This window comes from Leptosomus discolor, chromosome 7, assembly GCF_034619465.1.
Source record: "Leptosomus discolor isolate bLepDis1 chromosome 7, bLepDis1.hap2, whole genome shotgun sequence".
Lineage (NCBI taxonomy): Eukaryota > Metazoa > Chordata > Aves > Leptosomiformes > Leptosomidae > Leptosomus > Leptosomus discolor.
The window spans coordinates 7,816,159-7,834,923 of record NC_141397.1 but is presented as its reverse complement, the minus strand read 5'-3'; the positions used below and the strand labels follow the sequence as shown (position 1 = coordinate 7,834,923).

Here is an 18,765-nt window from a genome sequence, read left to right as displayed (position 1 = left end):
ATGAGGTGGAGGGTGTTTAATGTGCCTCCTTCCCCTTCCACCTCCTCGTCAGCAGGCACGTGATTCATTTGTTAATAATGAACAGCCACCAGTGACCACACCAGCTCAGGGCCCCAGCTCCAGCTCAGAGCCCTTGTCCTCAATGCCAGCCACTCCTTAATGCTCACGCTGGTGCCAGCCTGCAGTGGAGGGCTCTCCCAGCTGAGGAAGCTAAGGCGCTGCCAGAGCAGAGGGGATGCACGTTTTTCATCTGAACTGGCAGCTACCGTAGGGGCAGTCAGACCAAACCTCCTCAAGGCTGCGGGGCGGCAGGATGTATTGGGGTCTTGTGGTGAAAAGTGCTGGGTTGCTGGTGGTGTGGGTGGCATGTTCCTGTGAAATATAGCAACAGTTTTACCATAGCTGCTTTGAAATCACTGGGGCTTCACCACAGTTAAGGAATTTAGATGTATTACCTGCTCCAGGATGGAGGTGTAAGGTTTTGAAAACCGCCAAGTATCTGAGGGACCAGCTTTGAGTTTCTTCTGGTTAATAGATGCCATAGGGAAGTTTCAAAAACTCCCAAACCCCTTATATCCCTTTGAAAAAATCTCCCCCATCAAGTCTAATGCTCATGCAAACTGGAAAGCTATAATAACAGCCCCTATAAGGGAGACTTGCTCTAGCTAATCATCATGGCTGTGTCTCCTTCCTACTTAGTTTGACTCAAAAAGCTGTGCCAATAGCTTCTAGCAATACGGCAAGAATGGAAAAATACTCTTCATTTCCCTTCTCTTCATTTGGCTCATTGTCAACTACATGGCCAGGGTATTAGCTTTCTTCTCTTGGTGTTAAATATGAGGACTGCAGTTTACTATAAACCCATAAAATACTCATTTAGACTGTAAGAAAGAGTTAATTTTTCCCAGACAACATTAGGTCGTCTGCCCAGTAATTCTTCAGTAAAAACTCAATAATATTTCTTCAAGAGGGCTCAAATTGAATTTTTTTCTGCTTTGATCTGAACTATGGTCATCGCAGCAATGCTGATCTCAGCTACAAATCTGTATCCACACCTGGCCCCAACTTCAGCTGGATTTGATCAATGGGATCCATGCAGGAGGGGTGGCAGAGGTCTGCCAGGCAGACGCACGCAGTGGGAGTGAAATAGTGACGACTGTCAGCACTCTCCTTCTTCAAAGGGCTCCAGAACGGTGGATTCTTCATCTGCCTTGAGAGGCTGGGACTTGCTCTTGGGGAGTTGATTTTTTTTGTGTGTGTTTTGGTTGTTTGTTTTTTTGTCAGATATTCAACTTTGTCATTTGGTCTCCATAAAGTTTTTCAACTGAAGAGGTGAGAAAAATTTGGCTTGGGAAGTTCTTATTTCTCCATCCCTCCTGACTTCTTGATGCTGAGCTTTGTTTTTTGTTTGAAATGCATTACTTTTTAATAACAATTTAGAAAAGAAAAAATCCCAGCTATATATTATAAATAATAGAATATAATATAAATTCTACAACATAACACAGCATAACATAAGATAAATAGTATATACACAATATATTATGTATATTCTCTCTTCCCCCTCCCCTTCTCTCTCTGCCCCCCCCCCCCCCCCCCCCCCCCCGGCCCATCTCTCATTTATGACCAACTGGTGATATGTAACGTAAAAAAGCAATAATATGAATATTCTTTCCAGGTGTGGAGCTATGGTGTGAACAAACACTGTTTTGTAAATGTGAGCTGCGTGCATCAGGGACAAAGTATCTCAAACAACATTTTCAGAAGTGACCAGTGATTTTCCTGCCTCGTTTTTAAGGAGCCTTGAAAATGCTGGATTCTTGCCAGGAGAAAAGTTGTTTTAAGTCCCTCTTAGGCTGGCCCTCTGGAAATCAAGACACTCTCTAAATCTGTAGCCACCTTCTAAACTTCAGGCCAAGATATGATTTTGTTTAGATCAAAGAATTTCCTTGTGAGAGAGACTTCCCGTGTCTCTGTAGCAAAAGGATTACCAGCGTGTTAACTAGTCTCCTATATCACAGTGTGGCTGAGTACACAAGGCACCGATGCACGGTGATTCATGTCCCAAAATGGCAGGACAGCATTACACAGAGCTTTCCCTGGAAGTCCTTCTTGGCAGAGGGGATGTTGCTGCTTGCATTCAAGAAAATATGTTGAGAAATACTTAATCCTCGAGGAATCACATTGAGATATAGTGAGTCACACCTATGTTGGGAACTTCGTGGAGAAGGGAGATGGGAAGGACACACCAGAATGGAGGACTGGACTGCTTGCTGCACCTGGAGTAGGGTGCTTTGTGTGGGATCCCAACGTGTGTTTGTGCTGCTCCTGGAAGGACTCCACAGCTGGACTGTGTGCAGAGGCCAAGAAGCTGAAAAGCTGCAATTAAATCCAAGAGAAAATAAATGGACAGTCTATCTGTTAAGAAAGAGGTGGCTGGGCATTCCCCTCCCCTCCACCGCCAGGGTCACAAGAGCACAGGTCTCGTACGAGAACCAAGCCGTGACTGTAGGCTGGGACTGTGAGATTTCCCTTCGTGAGCCGTACCCACAGCCTGAGACCCCTCGCTCTGTTTTAATGATGCGCTTTTTCTCCAGGTGACAGTCCCTGCAACGTGCAACTTCCTCTGCACAAGGTTATTGTTTTGGGGCAGTGGAAGGTCTCAAAGCACAGGAGCAGGACAAGGAGCCAGAACAGTCCATCAGAATCCGTTTTCCTTCTTCAATGCTGTAGCAACTGTGTAGCATTACACGTCTGAGCCTCTTCCCTTGTGTTTCCCTTCCACTGAACACCTTCCGCTTGTCTTTTGCTTTCCCACATGTGGCTTTTGTCCAAATTGGAGGCCTCACATGGATGCCAGAAAGTCAATTTGTGCAAATGAGTTTTTCCCCCAAAAGAGGCTTGCGGTTCACCAACAAAATGTTGCAGTCAGGAACGTCCTTCTTCCTCAGAAGTGATCGCAGTAGACTCTGGTTTGGAAATGAGGACACCTTTTCAAGTCGTGACTCAAGGCCACATTCTTCTCAGTACAGACTCAGGTAACAAAGACCAGATCTCACTTTGTGCTCCAGAGAATTGCTTTAGAAATTACGGTGGTGAAACGAGTGAGACTGACCACAGAAGAATGTAATCATACTGTAGGATTATTTTGTTGCATTGCCTGCCCTCTCTGGCTCTTTCTTTCGAACAGTCACAGAGGTGTTTCACAAACTGATTTATAAACTCCATTATGGTAGTTATTACAAAAAGTTGTACTGGGAACACTTCATCAAAAGTTCTGCCATGGTCCATGGGCACAGTAGACAAGCTGAGTCAAGAGCTATTTTCTTCTTGGCTCACTATTGTCAATGGTCCATGACACTTGGTGACAGGATGTGGAGTAAACTGTCATTTATCTCTGATCCAGAAGTATAGATGGCACGTCTTTCTTCTCTGTTGAGACTTCGTTTTGAGTAGGGTGTTGGAAGAAAAGTGTGAATAGAATTACATTTTTATTACATACATTAATGGGATGCAGCAATGGAATGAACATTACACTACAATAATTACATATTTTTTGAATAAGGAACAAGAAATACCAAATGATCATGTGGAAGGAGAAGAAATGAGTTAACCTTACTAGCCACTGGATGGCACAATTGCTCTATTTAACTATTGCAAAACTGGGTTGTTTTTTTCTTCAGATGCAAGTGAATAAACAAACCAACCCAGATGCAAGGTAGTGATTTACAGCGTAATAAACCAAACTAGAAAACCAAAGTCATACACCAAGTAGGAAGTACAGTTTGTCATTGCGCAATTTATGATGTTCCACAAACGCTACTACTTTGACAGATCAGTCAACCAAAACAACTATTTGAGCAATCGTCACAACACTGAACTTTGCTTTCCCTCCTGTTTATGCAGCTCCACTGTCCTCAAATTTGTGAAAAAAAAAAAAGGAAAAAAATAAAATGGTGGAAAACGTAGAAGTATACAGGTCTAACAAAATGAAATTAGGCTTCCTGATCAAATACTTATTGTTTTAAAAATAAATTACAATTAATAGATCTAAACATTGAAATTATGGAAGTGTCCCAAATTTCCCAGTCGAGTTTTTTGGAACCTCATTGCCTATTTTGTTTCAAGGCCTCTATTTCATGGTGTTGAGTGTACTGTAATGACTTTACTTTTCATTCTTGCTGACATTCTTTGGATCCAGAACTTTTTTCCTCCCTTAAGGAAAAGTGAGGAAGATTTCTATAAGGCATAGCATGGAAGGCTATGCCATATGATGCTTACCTCCAATGAGATGTTACTAGTTACCCCAGCAGTAGTCCAAGAAAAAAGCAGTCATAAAAGGCTGATATTCAACCTTGGTAGTACGATAGTAAAACACAGCAACTGCAGCAGTGTCCTTTTGATAGGTTTTACTGGCAGCCTGTTGCTCAGATGGGACCTCTCCTCCCCAACTCTATTTTCAGCTGTGATTTTGACTGTTCATAGGGAGATATAAACCCAGCGACAACTGCAAAGTGGGTGGGCACCGTTGTTTGCCCAAATCAACTGCAGAAAAAAGCTTAAGAACTGCTGATTTGACTTTTATTGTGGTTTTCTAAAAAATAACAATTAAAAAAAGCAGGAGAGAGATTTGCACGATCACATCGCTTTTCAGTTGGCCAGTTGCCTTTAATAACTTCTGAAAGAAGACAGCAGCCTACAGTTCTTAAATGCAGAAATTTCTCTCGGTTTGGGACGGAATAAAACGGTACATAGGGACACAAAACATGGATACAGCAGTGCCCCCTTACGCTTTCTGAACGCTGGCTATTGCTAGCCTGTTGGCACACCAGCCTGACGATGGGTGCATGCACTGCTTCAACCTCTGGTCTGCCAGCCAAATAAACAAGGACATGAAGGAAGGTGCTGGGGTTATTAGGGAAAGTTGGGGAGGCTTTTGGTGGCTGGAGAGCAACCAGACTTCATCAGATGCATGACTCATACTTTTTTTTTTACTTGTTTTAAAGTCTGAAAGGCACAATCAGATGCATAGTTTCAGATGCACATCAAAAAAAGAGGAAATAAATAAGTAATGATATCCACGAAGGTTGAAGAAGCACAAAGCCATGATGGAAAAGCTGAGAGTAGCTCCAAGGGTTTGCATTTGGAAATGGTGGCATGTGGCCAGTTCCAAATCCCAGGGACGCCGCTCTTGCAGCAAAGCAAATTCTTTAATAGGCATAATTCAAAACCAGAAGAATAAACAGTATTTGTATGAATAGTTGACCAGTTCATGTGTGGAGGAGGGATCCCCTTGACAGGGAAAAGGAGTAGTACCCCTGAGACCTGAAACCACTGGATGAAACTGAAAAAAACATGTACTTAATATTACCAAAGACTCCTACACAAACCCGAGGCATGAGCATAAAGCAAGATCTCACTTCTCTGTAAGGAGAAGCCCTGGCACACCACCAGTCTCCAGTGCACAAGCTGGCTCTCCTATAGAAGGCATATGAGTTAGGGATCCGAATTCTTTCTCCTCACAACATTTAAAATGCAGAGAAAGAGGCAAAGAGGAGTATCATACACTAACAGAAAGAGCAGCAGCTGTTTTGTGTGGGCGCTGCTGCTGCTGCTGAGCAGAGGGACCGGGATGATGGGGCACTGGTCACAGTGCCCAAATCCTGAGCTGGGGCTGGGATTGCCCATGAGGCTTCTCCTGAGCTGGCCCTCACTGGCCCTGGCCCCCCAGCACTGCTATGCTGCTCTCATCCCCCTCCTGGTTTATCAACCAGCTGCTACAGAAAGTGGGGAGGAAAGCACGGTAGGTCAGAGAGGTCCAAGTGAGGCGTTTTGGCTGGGTGGGTCCTACCCAACCCTATACCCTCCTGCCCCCTTGCTGCTCGGCACACATCTGTGCCCATCTATGTGGCCTTACTAAAACAATGGAGAGTGGCTTCCCACCCTGTCACTCTGGGCCACCCACCAAATGCCCCCAAACCAATGCTCCTCCTGTCCACAGCATCCCAAACGGATCATCCTGACTTCGATGGACACCCGCGGCAGGGCCTGTCTTTTTGTTTGGGGCTTGTGTCGCCCACAATGGATGAGTAACCAGTGTCTTGGCTCCTGCAGTGTATCTAAAAACCTGACTTTGAACGGAGTTAAAGGTACACACGGAGTTATTTGGACCTACTGAATCCACAGGCAAAATGAGCAGTTTTTTGGTGTCTCTGAAATTAAAGCTTTGTGGATAAAAGCCTTCCATTCTTTACATCCGGCTGTTACTTCTCCATAGAGAATTTAAATTAATTGTGAAGAGACTAGAGCCCATACAAGAAATATATTGTAGGCCCCTAATTTATTCTCAGAGCTTTATTGATGCCACAGCCCACAAACAGCAACAGATCCCTTCATGTGAATTAAAGCTTATATTCAGTTACAACCATCTGTTTACAGTGCATAGCTTTGAGGCCTGATTCATTATGGCATAACTCCAGGTTTATAAATGGCATCTAGAGTAACATTAGAACGATGCTTGGGTGAATCTGGCTTTTTGATGTTTTAATAGTTTGTTTTTCCTTAAGTATCAGAGTTGTTATCTGTTGAAAAGTAACAGCTCAATGTAACTTTCATGGCCACAAGTCCACCAGAAGAAAAGCACTGCAGGTCTCCTACCACTGCCTAAGAAAAGGACTGTGACTGTGGACTAAGAATTGGAATATGTTACAAAACAGAAGTGTTGGGCAATAGGTTTGGGATAGTTAATATTTTTCGTGCTGTGCTAATCTGTCATGTGAAGATTTAAATGTGTGATAGCATCTGTACTGGCAAGCGTCTTTCATCTTTTGCTCTGAAGCCATGTACTCCTGGTCACTCAAACAGCACATGTCCACCTGAAACAAACCAAGCAGCTCCCCAGGAGGGGAGACTGCCTTACTCGTGGCACACTGCTGTTGCCTTTCCTGCAAACTCTGTGCTACACAGTTTACAGTGAACAACCCCTGTGTCCTGGCTGGAGGCACAAAGGGCTCTTCTGACATCAGTGGCAAAACAGTGCAAAGGAAACCAGTATGAGCTGTCCTTAAGGTGGCTACCTTCTTGGGTTGCAACACTGAGTTTCTCGGAAACCTGATGAAAGCACAGCAATACTGATGCAAGAGATATGCTATTGATTTAAATCCTGCCAGATTTCGCCCTTCCCTTTTACTATCCTGATGCAGCGTGAACAACTGTGAAGTGGCAAGTGAAGAACCTGCACCTTGCCACTATGGAGACCACCGGTCTCAGGAGTGGTTTGTGTTCCCAAGTTAGCCCACACCCTATTGCAGGATTAAGTTGTAAGAAAAAAAAAATTTAAAGTGTCCTTTTTCTCTCTCTTTTTTTTTTTTTTTTTTTTTAAGAACTAACATCCCACATTCAGGTACCTTCTGGGATCTTAAACTTAAAGGAAATATCATGGGTTGAACCATGCATTTGCCGTCATCGTGACCTGCTGATAAAGATGTGGGTCACTGGTCACCTCTCTAAGTCTCGCCCTTGCAGACCCTGCCAAGGAAGTTTACATTGACCCATTAGCCAGGAATACTTGCAAAGAGACCAGGTTTTGTCAGATGTAGCTTTTGCACTTGTGCTTGAAAATGTGGGAAAATGTAAGCCAGTAAGCTGATGACATGTGTTTCTATAAATATATAGCCCATAAAGTAACTGAGAGCAGATCTGGTTTATTTTAACTTTAAACACTGCAAAGTTAATTGCAACTCTATTTTTTGTTAGTTCCAATTCATACAGGTATATACTGCATTATAACTTCAGTTTCAAGGAAGATTAAATTAATATGAGTTGGTTTAGAATTGAATTTATCTTAAAGAACTTAAAGAATGTTTTATTGTAGCCATAAATACGTCCTTCACAAATCAAGTTAATAATGCATGCTTTTGGAAAATATTTGTCTTAATCTTAATCTAAGATTTCTACCTTTCTCCTTGTTTATTAAACAAAACGCAATCTCAAAACGCCAGACAAGGCACAGATGCAAAAGTCAAGTTAAACTCAATATTACTTTACTTTAGCCTCATCCTTGGCATTTTTATTATATAAAATGGGAAATTAACACCAGATTGAGAATTTTTTTTTTTTTTTTTTTTTTTTTCAGTTTCACTTTAGACTGTCAATCAGTCAAATTTTTGACAGGAAAAGAAAACCATTGATAAAAATAGACATATATGTAGTATCTTGTCCTTTTTTTCCCCATGAAATCAATCTACCTTCACTGCTGCAGTATCAGAGTGCCTTCCTAAAGTTATCATGAGTGGCATTTTGCCTTGTTTATAGAAACTCTCTGTTATATTCCTCTGCTTAATATTTAAAATAGCTTGGAGCCTGCAATATGATTCTGAAATGCAATAAAATAGTTGACAGTGGATTAGGCTTTCTCATAATCATACTTTTCCCTGACAAACTATTTTTTTATAAACTCTCAGTCAGCAGTTAAGGGCTTAAGTCTCTCCCTCAGTTACAGTCATCCCTGCAGTTGTTTTTACCTCAAAAATTTATGAGAAGTGTTTTCCCCTTAGGATCCCAATTTAGTAAGAAAAATGTTACTGCTGCATCCCAATAGTTTAGGCAATATTATAGATGATTAGAAAGAGAAAAACAAACAAATAAAAAAGAAAAAAAAATTCTGTGTGACCCTGAGCAACATGCATACCCATTTTATGGTTTCTGTTGTATCTGTTCCCCGTTTTTACAGGGAAAAATGCGATGGTTTTTCCCTGGTCTGTTCAGTGTGTGTTAGTAATGACTTGTGGCCATACAACCCTGGGCTACAATCTCCTAATATCTTAATAGGGTCACGCCTGCTTGGTGCCACAGTGAGTGACAAGGAAAGTGAGGGTTTGGGAGGAGGTGGCCCGGGGTCCCCGTCCCTGGCAGACCAGTGGGGACAGTGCTGAGGCGACGTGAACCAAGCACTGGCCACCAGCATAGAGGTGCCTTGCTCTCTGCTCAGCTGCCGGACTGTGAAAGCCGGTGTGTCACTGGTATTTTGTCTTGTGGCATTACCATCTCTCTAGTTAGATTCTTGCAGCAGTTCAGCCAACAGATCCTTTCTTTACAGCACCCCTTCCTCAAGCGCAGCAGCGTGAGGTGGCGGTGATGTTTCAAGACGAACACGGCTGAGCTTAGCCCGTGGAGACAGCCACGTCTTGGGACAAGCCTGACACAACCTTCGCTGTCATTATTCCACCGAAGACAGAATATGGCTTAACAGTAAGTTACTAAGAGTATATTTTAACTTCAGAGTTTGCAAATACACTTAAGGATCTTCTGAGCTGAAAATGTTGCAGTTGTAAGCAAGGTGTTGCTGTAGTGTAAAAGCAGTCCCTCCTGCGCTGCAAAGCAGAGACACTTGCTTGTTGGGCATGGTTGGGGAGATGAGATACTAGACGATGGGATATAGCATCTCTCCCCTCTCCCCAGCACTTCCCAGTGCGCCTTGTGAGTGGCCACCTGAATAAAACATGGGTGTGTGAGTGTGTAATCTCATCCCCTCCTCTCCCTGCCCTCTGTCCCTGCCTTCAAAAGCAAATCAGACCTGTTTTCACACCCGCTGCAAACACCATGGCAGACAGACAAGGCCAGGAGTGGTTCAGAATGGCTGTAAGGTTCAAATCTCAAGTTTTTATAGTCATACATGAATTATTCTGCATAATCACACATATCTCAAAAAAGGGTGTAGATGCCAGCTGCGTATATTTTATTTTACTTTGCGAGCTCTATGAATGCAGTCTGTACCTGGCCTTGGACACTGCATTCGGAACAGATCTCATGTACATGTGAGACTTTCCTTGGGAATTTTTTTTACACTGGTACTCCATGCTTTGCTGACATATGGTGGACGTCAGTCTGTTGTGAAGTTTCTCATACACGTGCAATATGTCCCCTTTAAATTCCCTATAAATTAACAATACCCTTCACAGTATTTCTAAATTGCAGGGAGAGAAGTTACGCTTTGCAGCTTTGTGGACACGGATGGTGTTACCCTGGCGTAACGGACAAACTTCAGGTTAATGAGGGAGGGACGTTTTCCATAGGAAATGTGAGAATGGACTATATGAGGAACATTTGGCACTTCTCTGATATGTCATATATATTCCGCAAGCTTTTCAAACCCAAATCATGAGTGGGAAGAGAGCATGAATTACAGAACAATTGCATAATATTTGGTCTAATATTGCTGCATGACAGTTTTGGCCTGCAGCGATCTTGTCAATTTGTATTTCAGATTACCCGTGGTCTTTCTCAAGAAATCTAATTAAGACTTCAAAGATGTTCCCACTAAATTGAACTCTATAACTGCAGCAACAGGAATGACATCAGAACCTTTGGAAAGGAAAAAGACGAACACTGCAAGAAAAAAAAAATAGTAGGAAAAAAGCTTTTAGGAGGCTATTGACCATGGGCCAAACTATGCCCTCAGCTATGCATATGCTATTCCCATTGAAGCTAAGGGGATTTCTGTATGCCTCAGAGCAGAATGTGGTCCCTTGCTTTAGATGGCAAAACTCTTCCAGAGCCAGATGAGAAATACACATTCAAAAATCAACATATGCTATAAATTTCATTGTATTGAGTTTCCCTGTATAGCTATTTCTTCAGTCAAGAGGACCTGTCTGCTTTGTAAAGGAGTTTGAAAATTGCAGCTTTTCCTTCCCAGCAGATTCTTAGTAAGCTGTTGCTAGCTGTACTGCTTACCACTTGCATACAGCAAGCCACTTGAAGTAAATGCAGGTAAAACAGGAGGGAACAACAATGTCTTCTTGGGAGTTAACTGGGCTCCACATTTATCACAGACACACAGACTTACTCAGTTTGGAAGGGACCTTGTGAGGTCTCAGTTCGACCTACTGTTCAAAGGAGAGTCAACGCTGCATCAGATCGGTTTGCTCAGGACTTTTACAGTTGGGTTTTGAAAACACTGAAGGACAGAGGCCCCACAGCTTCTCCAAGCAACCTCTTCCAATGCTAAGTTACCCTCAGAATGAAGATTTTTCCTTACATCTAGTCTCAAACTCCTGTTTCAACTTATGTCCATCATCTCACCATGGACCTTGGTGAAGAGGTGGGCTCCATCTTCTTGATAACCTCCCCACAGGCCCTGGCAGGCTGCCCCGTGCTCCCCTGAAGCCATCTTTTCCCCAGGCTGAGCAAGCCTAGCTCCCTTGGTCTCTTCTCACACTGGGCAAGTGCCGCAACCCCAACCATCTCGGTGGCCCTTCACTGAATTTGCTCAAGGTTCTCACCGTCTTTCTTGTATTAAGTACTAAGTGCTGCTAGTAAAGTAGTACTAATGAGTGCTAAGTAAAGGGGGAAAATTGTTTCCTTTGTTTTACCTGTTACGCTCCTGTTAACACAGCCCAGGATGCTGTTGGCTTGCTTTGGTGCCAGGGCTCCCAGCTGTCTCACATTCAGCTTGTGTCCACCAGGACTTCCAGATCCTTTCCGGCAGAGCTGCTCCCAAACCAGGCAGACCTTGGCCTGGATCAGTGTAAGGGGTTAGTCTGCCTCAGGTGCAGGACTCGGCATTTGTCCTTGCTGAATTTCATGAGGCTCCTGACAGCCCCACTCCTCCAGCCTGTCAAGACGTCTACCTTAATCCTGACACTCACCCCGTGTGGAAAAGCCTTAGAGATTCACACTGTGGAAAGTATCTTAATAGATTTCCGCTGACTCTTACTTTCAGAGTTAGCCCAGTAGTCTTTTCTTATTATTTTAATTTTCCACTTCTTGGGATTCAACAAACGTAGGAGTGAATTTGGGCCTGAGCTGTGCCAAAAGCTGGAGGAATCTCTGCCAAAATTTTTACGTTCAGAACTTTAGATTATGAACAAAGCCTAGGAGTGAAATAAGGCTTTCCCAATCCCAAAAGACCATTTTTAAGGTGATAGTCACTATAGTAGATGACATGATAATCCTTGTTTTAACTGTTTTCAGATGCACCCTTGTCTTGTCTCATTTTAATTCTTGTCTTAGAAACAATCCTTCCTGTTGCCATAGTTGTGTCTAATTAAAACTTTAGTTCAGGATTCAGGGAGTCTCACTTACCAAATGACCTGGTTATCAGGTGATATCATTTACAGCAGGACAGTTTATAAACCCATATATAAAAACTTCATTTTCTATGGGACTCAGGCATAATCCTGTAACTCTGGCTCCCAACCCTTGAAACCTTCTCAGATTTCTAGGCCCTTTCTGTAAGATCTACAGGAGTTTGAATCTAAGTTACCCAACCACAGATTAAGGTTGGTTTTTTTTTGTGCCGCCCCCCCCCCCAATACTTTTACAGAAGTTCTGAAGACAGGAATGGATAGATCCCAAAGGTTGCAGAATCAATGCACAGGAAACCAGGCTTAGACACTGAAGGAGCTGTGCTATGAAGCATGGAGAATGGACAGAGAAATTTAGCCAGGAGATAGCAGATTTGCTGGGTAATTGTTGTGATGATGTGGGCACCTTCCTTCCCTATTGTGGGAAGTTGTGGACTGGCTAGTAGGTAGAAAAGCTAAAAAGAAGTAATAGGCCGAGCCAGAAGCTAAAGAACTTTGTTCTGTTATGGGAAAATCAAAAGTATTGCAATCCTTTTAGTTGCAAGGGTTACTCAATCTCACCGTCTCCTTAAATAAAAATTGTTTCCACATCCTTCTTACAACTCTGCAGGTTGTAGAATTAATTCAATATCACATTTAAGAAATTTTTGCTTTTCAAGAACCCACTGTATAGAGCCAAGGTGCTAATTAGCCAATCAAGTAGCCAACCAAGGGCATTCAAGGACAGCAACCCAGTCTGGGAAGCCTTTGGAGGGGGGTGAGTGAGAGGAGGCCAGCCAGCCACAGGTATAAAGCCAGAGGCAAGGTGAGGATGCTTTCCCCTGTTAAGATCAGCTCCAGTACGGAGTGAGTAGGAGTCTAGAAGTGGCTGGACAAGACTTTTCCCTCTTGTAGAGAGACAGGAGCAGAAGAGGTTGATGGCTTTCTGGTTTTTGTGCTATGGGGGGTTGATGGAAGAAGGAGCAGCTGGCTAAAGAGACTGCTTTAGGAATTGCTCTTGCACCTATTCAGAAAGGTGAAAGGAAGGAAGAAGACAAGAAGTACTTTTCCTGTAGGGAGAGAGGGAGACTTATATGAGTACTGCCCCTGTGGGGAAGCCAGCACACGTGTGTATGGATATCAGGGTAGGATAGCTGACCCAGAGGAAAGTGGGCTAATGGAGACATTCCTTGAGGACACACTGAGGTTGCTGAACAGTTTAGTCATCAAAAAAGAAATTTACTTCTGCTGAGATCTAGGCTGACAGAGGAGATATCTAGGAATATCATGCTAGCAAGTGAAAGGAAACATGCCTACAGTAACAGATTTCTCTTACCTGGATTATATATATGTGCCTTCTCTTAATGCGAGTGCCCTTCCGGAATTAGGATGTGAAGCAGGAAGGGAAGAGGGGGAAGATGCTCTCATCTAGCAAACAGATGTTCAGACATAGAGACAAACATACAATTTACCTACTTAGTGCAAAGCTGGTAAACCTTGGAGGCAGTGGGTTGCAACCGGTAGTATTCAGCTGAGCATCAACCATGTAAAGAAACGGGAAGCTAGGAAATTCTGGAGGCAAAAACTTTTGTGCTCTGAAAAAAGGCTGGAGACCAGGACTTTGGTAGGAACTTTCTCTGAAACATACACTGTACCTATGCAGGACTGGAGAGAGAAGTATAAAGGCAAAGCTGTAATGCTATGAGGGTGGTATCTGGAGGAGATTTCTGCTTCACTAGGAATGGGGCTACTTGCAGACTAAGCAGAAGGTGTGAAGAAGAGAGAAAGATTCTCCTTGAACCAACGGAGAACCAAGCTGCTAGCATTTGCATTCAAGATAGCTGTGAGTGATCAGCTTTCCTTCATTCAGTGATGTCAGAGCTAAACATGGTAGGACGGTAATTCAGTATAAGACCTCTGTTAAGGAGAAAGACATGAAAATTCTGTATCAAATGAAGTCATACCAATGTTAGGAAGTGTTATAAAAGGAATAGGAAAAGACTGACATCATTATGTTCCTGTGTAAACAGGTGGTTCGTCTACGTTAATCTACAACTGATTAAACAAACTAATCAGATGTAGGAAATTCCTTCAGCTGAAAAATGGAGGCTGGGGGAAACTCAGGGAAGTAGTATGCTCTTGGAGTTTGCTTACGCGTCCTATGGCAGCTCGTCTCCACTGTTGGAGACAGCTACACTGGGCTAGATGGACACTAGATCTGAAAAAAATCTGACTGTTCTGGGGGACTGATATAAAAAGTAAGTACTTTTGTCAGAACTTGTTTGTGATGCTGTGAGAGCACTCATCACTTCTGTACCCCTAAGGTAAGGAAGGCACAGTGCCACTCACCTTCCTTGTGAATGCTCTAAATGAAAACGTTATTTTAACGTCGTGTAGGGAGGCACCCTGGGGAAATGAAGTACCTGAAAAATATAATTCCAAAGGACATCTCAAAAAGATCTTAATTAAAAAAAAAAAAAAAATTCATAGAATCACGATCAGAGACCTGAAACAGAATAGAATCATAGAATCATTCAGGTTGGAAAAGACGTTTGAGATCACCAAGTCCAACCATCAACCCTACTCTACCAAGCACACCCCTAACTGTATCTCCAAGCACCACATCTAAATGACCTTTAAACACATTAAGGGATGGTGACTTAACCACCTATTCCAATGCCTGACAACACTTTCCGTAAAAAATTTTTTTCATAATGTCAAGCCTAAACCTACCCTGGTGCAGCTTGAATCCGTTCCCTCTTGTTCTATCATAAATTACACGTGAGTAGAGACCAGCACCTACCTCTCTACAATGTCCTCTCAGGTAGTTGTAGAGAGCAATAAGGTCTCCCCTCAGATTCTTCAAAGCAAGTCCCTCATACAATAACCCTTAGAATTAGCAATATTTCAGCTATGTTACACCAGTGACTTCAGGAGTAGCTGTGTATAAATTGACCATAAATTTTATATCCAATAAAACTTCAATAACTCAGGTGTTGTAATCAAAGAAAAATTATAATACTCTCTTCTTCACCAAAGCTTGCTCAAGAATCACAATTCCCTTCTCTTGCTGGTTCAAAGGACATTGCAGACTTCACTTTGCTGGCAAGCACCTGTGTTGGCCTAAGGAGGCAGCAGTAACTGGGCAGTGACCAAGTAGGGAGTAAAATTTGGCAAGGTAACAGCACTTGAATTCCATAGGAATTAGGTCACCAAATGTATCGAATAGCTTAAATGATAGCAATTAAACTCAGTAACACACTTTCCTTCGAGACATTCCGAGTGATGTTAACAGCTATTTGTTAAGTTTTCTTTTTTTTTTTTTTTTTTCCCCCAAAATAACTGAGTACGTTAACACACTTGACAAAAGCCAGCTAACCAGACAAGCAAAATTCCTGGGCAGTACAGGAATTTACAGTAAATTACACATTGTATTATTTTCAGGTAGTTCCAATGAAAACTATTTTTCTGGTGAGTGAAAAGGGGATATATAGAAAATGTAAGAATACTCCACAATAGTTGCTAGCATAAATTCTTTGTGATCCAAGAGGGAACATCAACTAAGACAATAAATAAAGCTTCTTACGTTTTGGCTTGCCAAACAGGTTCTGTAAGCTATCACTTTTTTTGAAGAAGGAATATAACACATGTTACATTAACATTCCTAATCTGTTATATATCTGATCTCAAAGGGGTCCTCATGGACTTGACGTTTGAAGATGCTCAGCATGTTCACTCCTAACATAGTCTTCAGCTGAACTGCAAGAGCCCAGCGATTTCACAGAATTGAACCTTGGACAGAATTGTTGAAACCAAAGGTTTAGGTTTCTTTTTTTTTTTTTCTCCACTGGAAATTTATCTACTTGGTTTTCACTTTAGGCGGGATGAAACACTCTCAGTCTGTCATGAGCATAAATCTTCCTTCTGAGAATGTCACTTTTTTTGGTTTGCAAAATGATCTGTCTGACACATTATCTTTTCTTTCTTTTGACCTAGTGATTCTTTCCTTTTTAAAAGGCAAGACCTCACTTTCAAAGGCATGAGGAATACCTTGGCTAAAGAAATAATTCACTTATTATTTTAAACATCATGATTAGAACCTATTCGTGAACAGAGGATCCCTGTGTAAGGTGCTGTGTCTGTCTTCCGTGCTTTAGGTTTAACGTGCAAGGCAGCAGGCAAAAAAGGTAAAAGTGCAAAGACTCAAGGAGATGAACATTGGGGAACACTTCAAGTCACACTTTTAACGTGATAGCAGCCTAGCCATTAACCAAAAATGGGATATGTATAGGAATTTTTAAAGGAAGATCCTGCTATGCATGAGAAATTAGGGGAGGAATCCCATTTTAAATACAGAAAAGTTATGTAAGGCTTTATCTGTATATATAGTACATGTAGCTATATAATTTGGTCTGACAGGCTATTTAGCAATCGGAGATAGACTTCTTGATGCTGAGGAAAAGTTAATTTGGATGGAATGAGCAGACATACACACACACATAAAGATACATATGAAGAAATATTTACAAATGACAAAAATTGCCATCAGAATGGTAGTACTGGAAAGGAAATGTGTCTCTGGGTTTTGCAGGTTGCATACACCTTGCAGAAGCTGTGAGGGTATCAGATGTAAAGCTTACAGCAGGAGAACCCCTGTGGGTATCTGAGGACTGGCTGGTTCAACAAGAAACGGCCCTGGCTTCTTAATATTGGAAAGGAGCAGAGGAATGTGACTGCATCTGACCAGGTTCAGAGATGCTCTTTTTAGCTTTGCACTACAGACTTTGACTTGTTCTTGTCTCCCCCAAAATAAAAAAGGTCTCTTCATCAGCTCTTTGCTGATGAAGCCCTCTGATTCAGTGTCTGCAATTTTCAAAGCAGGCACAGTGAGGAAAATTTTCTCTGATAGCCCAATTTAGATATGGAGAGATGCACAAGAAGATGAGAAAGATGGGAATTTTTTTTTTTCACAGGAGCCTGGGTGTAGCTGCAGAATGACAGAAGCCAACCTTAAACACTTCTCAAGACAAGGATAATCTAGAGAGCACCATAATTAAGTTGCAGAAGTCTCCGAAATTCCTGCTTTGTTCAGAGCAGAGTAAAGTGAAGGTGTGCCTAAAAATTCTGTGGAAAACCCATCCACTGACATGTCCCCTGTCTCCTCAGCAGTTCAGCCACATATCTTACAGCCTTGGTGAAGCTTTCAGAATAATGCTATGGTCAAAGGCTAAAGAATCAGAAGGGGGTTTGTGGGAAAGGTTGCTCTTGTGAGAAGTTTTGAGAGCAGAGGAACCCCACTCAGGAACAGGTCCTGGGCTCTCTAGATTGCTGAGGCATAAACAAGAGGCTTAAGGCCCCAAAGGGGGACTTGGCAAGCTGTAAAGCCGAAAGAAACACATCACATGCACCGATTTCAATAAGCATATGTGACATAACTTGGCAATATTATGCTTTTGTGGTTAATCATTCAGTTTTATCAGCTTGCATACACATCATCTTTATCAAACAGTAACCGTCCTTCATGAATCATGCAGTTCAAGGCCAAGAAAATAATCAGAGGCCATGTTATGCTCTGGGCTGAGCAGATGATAGAATGGTTTGCAAAAAGGAAGACACTGCTTTCTGCCACCCACCACAGTTTCCCCGGGATGAGGGGCCAGGAGATGACTCTTTAGTGCTAATAAATCAGACTGGCAGTCTATATCTGGGTAACGTGAATTCTGTACAGTCTAACCCAACTTGGACCACTCCAAGACTCCTAAGCAGAAGATGAGCAGCCAGGAGCCCCTGCACTGCACTGACAGTACCTGTGCTCTAAACACAGCTTCAGACCATTTGGGTTTCTGTAAAACTAGATTTTTTATTTAATTCATACAATACATTTAGACTGTTTGCTTTTAAACCCAGGGCAGCAGGAGTGTATTTCCAAGGTTCTTGTCTTTGTTGTAGACCTGAAAGCAGAAGAAACCACCACAACACTTTTCAGATTAACTCCTTACTAGTTAAAATCAGTCTGTTAACAAAATTTTTATTCTTAACTCTGATCATTGCCTTTTGGTTTTCACCATGCATATTCAGATCTTCACTCAAACCAACTGTCCCTAACGCCACCCTCTCTCTATATTGGATCAAATTCTGCACCGACCACAAAGGGAATCATGCAGGGAGAGAAATTCTGTAATAGCATGCACCTACATGACTGGTGTCAAAAAAGTGGCTGAAATCAGGATCTCTTTCCTCCTCCGGCTTTAGAGGCTGTAACTTAGGTTTCTTTCCTCTCTGGAGAGACTGAGCAGCAAGGCTTTTTCTTGTCAACGGTATCTGTAACAAAATAGCAGTTGCGTTACTTTAGAGCCAAATCAGGGCACTGCTGTGCCCTCACGGACAACTTTATGGATGTGAATAAAAATTGGCTGAATGCAACGCCACTAGTGTCAAAACCCCTATCTGCCATTATCTAGACATTTTAAGGTATCTAGGCATGATTTAATTGTTGGATTTCAGGACACAGAAAGAAGGAAAGACTTCATACAAATGACTTACCATCCTTCCACAACATACAGGGTATGCAACACAGCCTGGTGCCAGGATCACTGTCTACAGGAGACTTAAGTGTTAACACTAACCTTAGTTTTAAAATTACTATCAACTGGCAAAATGAAGCCCTATGTCTGTAGCTCAAGTTGTGTGCTTAAATTAT

The 18,765-nt window shown here is 42.3% G+C and overlaps 1 protein-coding gene across 1 annotated transcript in view; it reads right to left on the bottom strand.

The window, feature by feature from the left end:
• Positions 1 to 5,034: 5,034 nt before the first annotated feature.
• The window catches only part of ITGB8 (integrin subunit beta 8), a 62,507-nt gene continuing 48,776 nt past the window's right edge, over positions 5,035 to 18,765 (bottom strand). The window contains exons 14-15 of the mRNA XM_086468102.1: positions 18,261 to 18,386; positions 5,035 to 5,208 (exon numbers count right to left, since the gene is read on the bottom strand). Coding sequence (XP_086324228.1) covers positions 5,035 to 5,208; positions 18,261 to 18,386 — 300 coding nt within the window. The remainder of the gene's footprint in view (positions 5,209 to 18,260; positions 18,387 to 18,765) is intronic.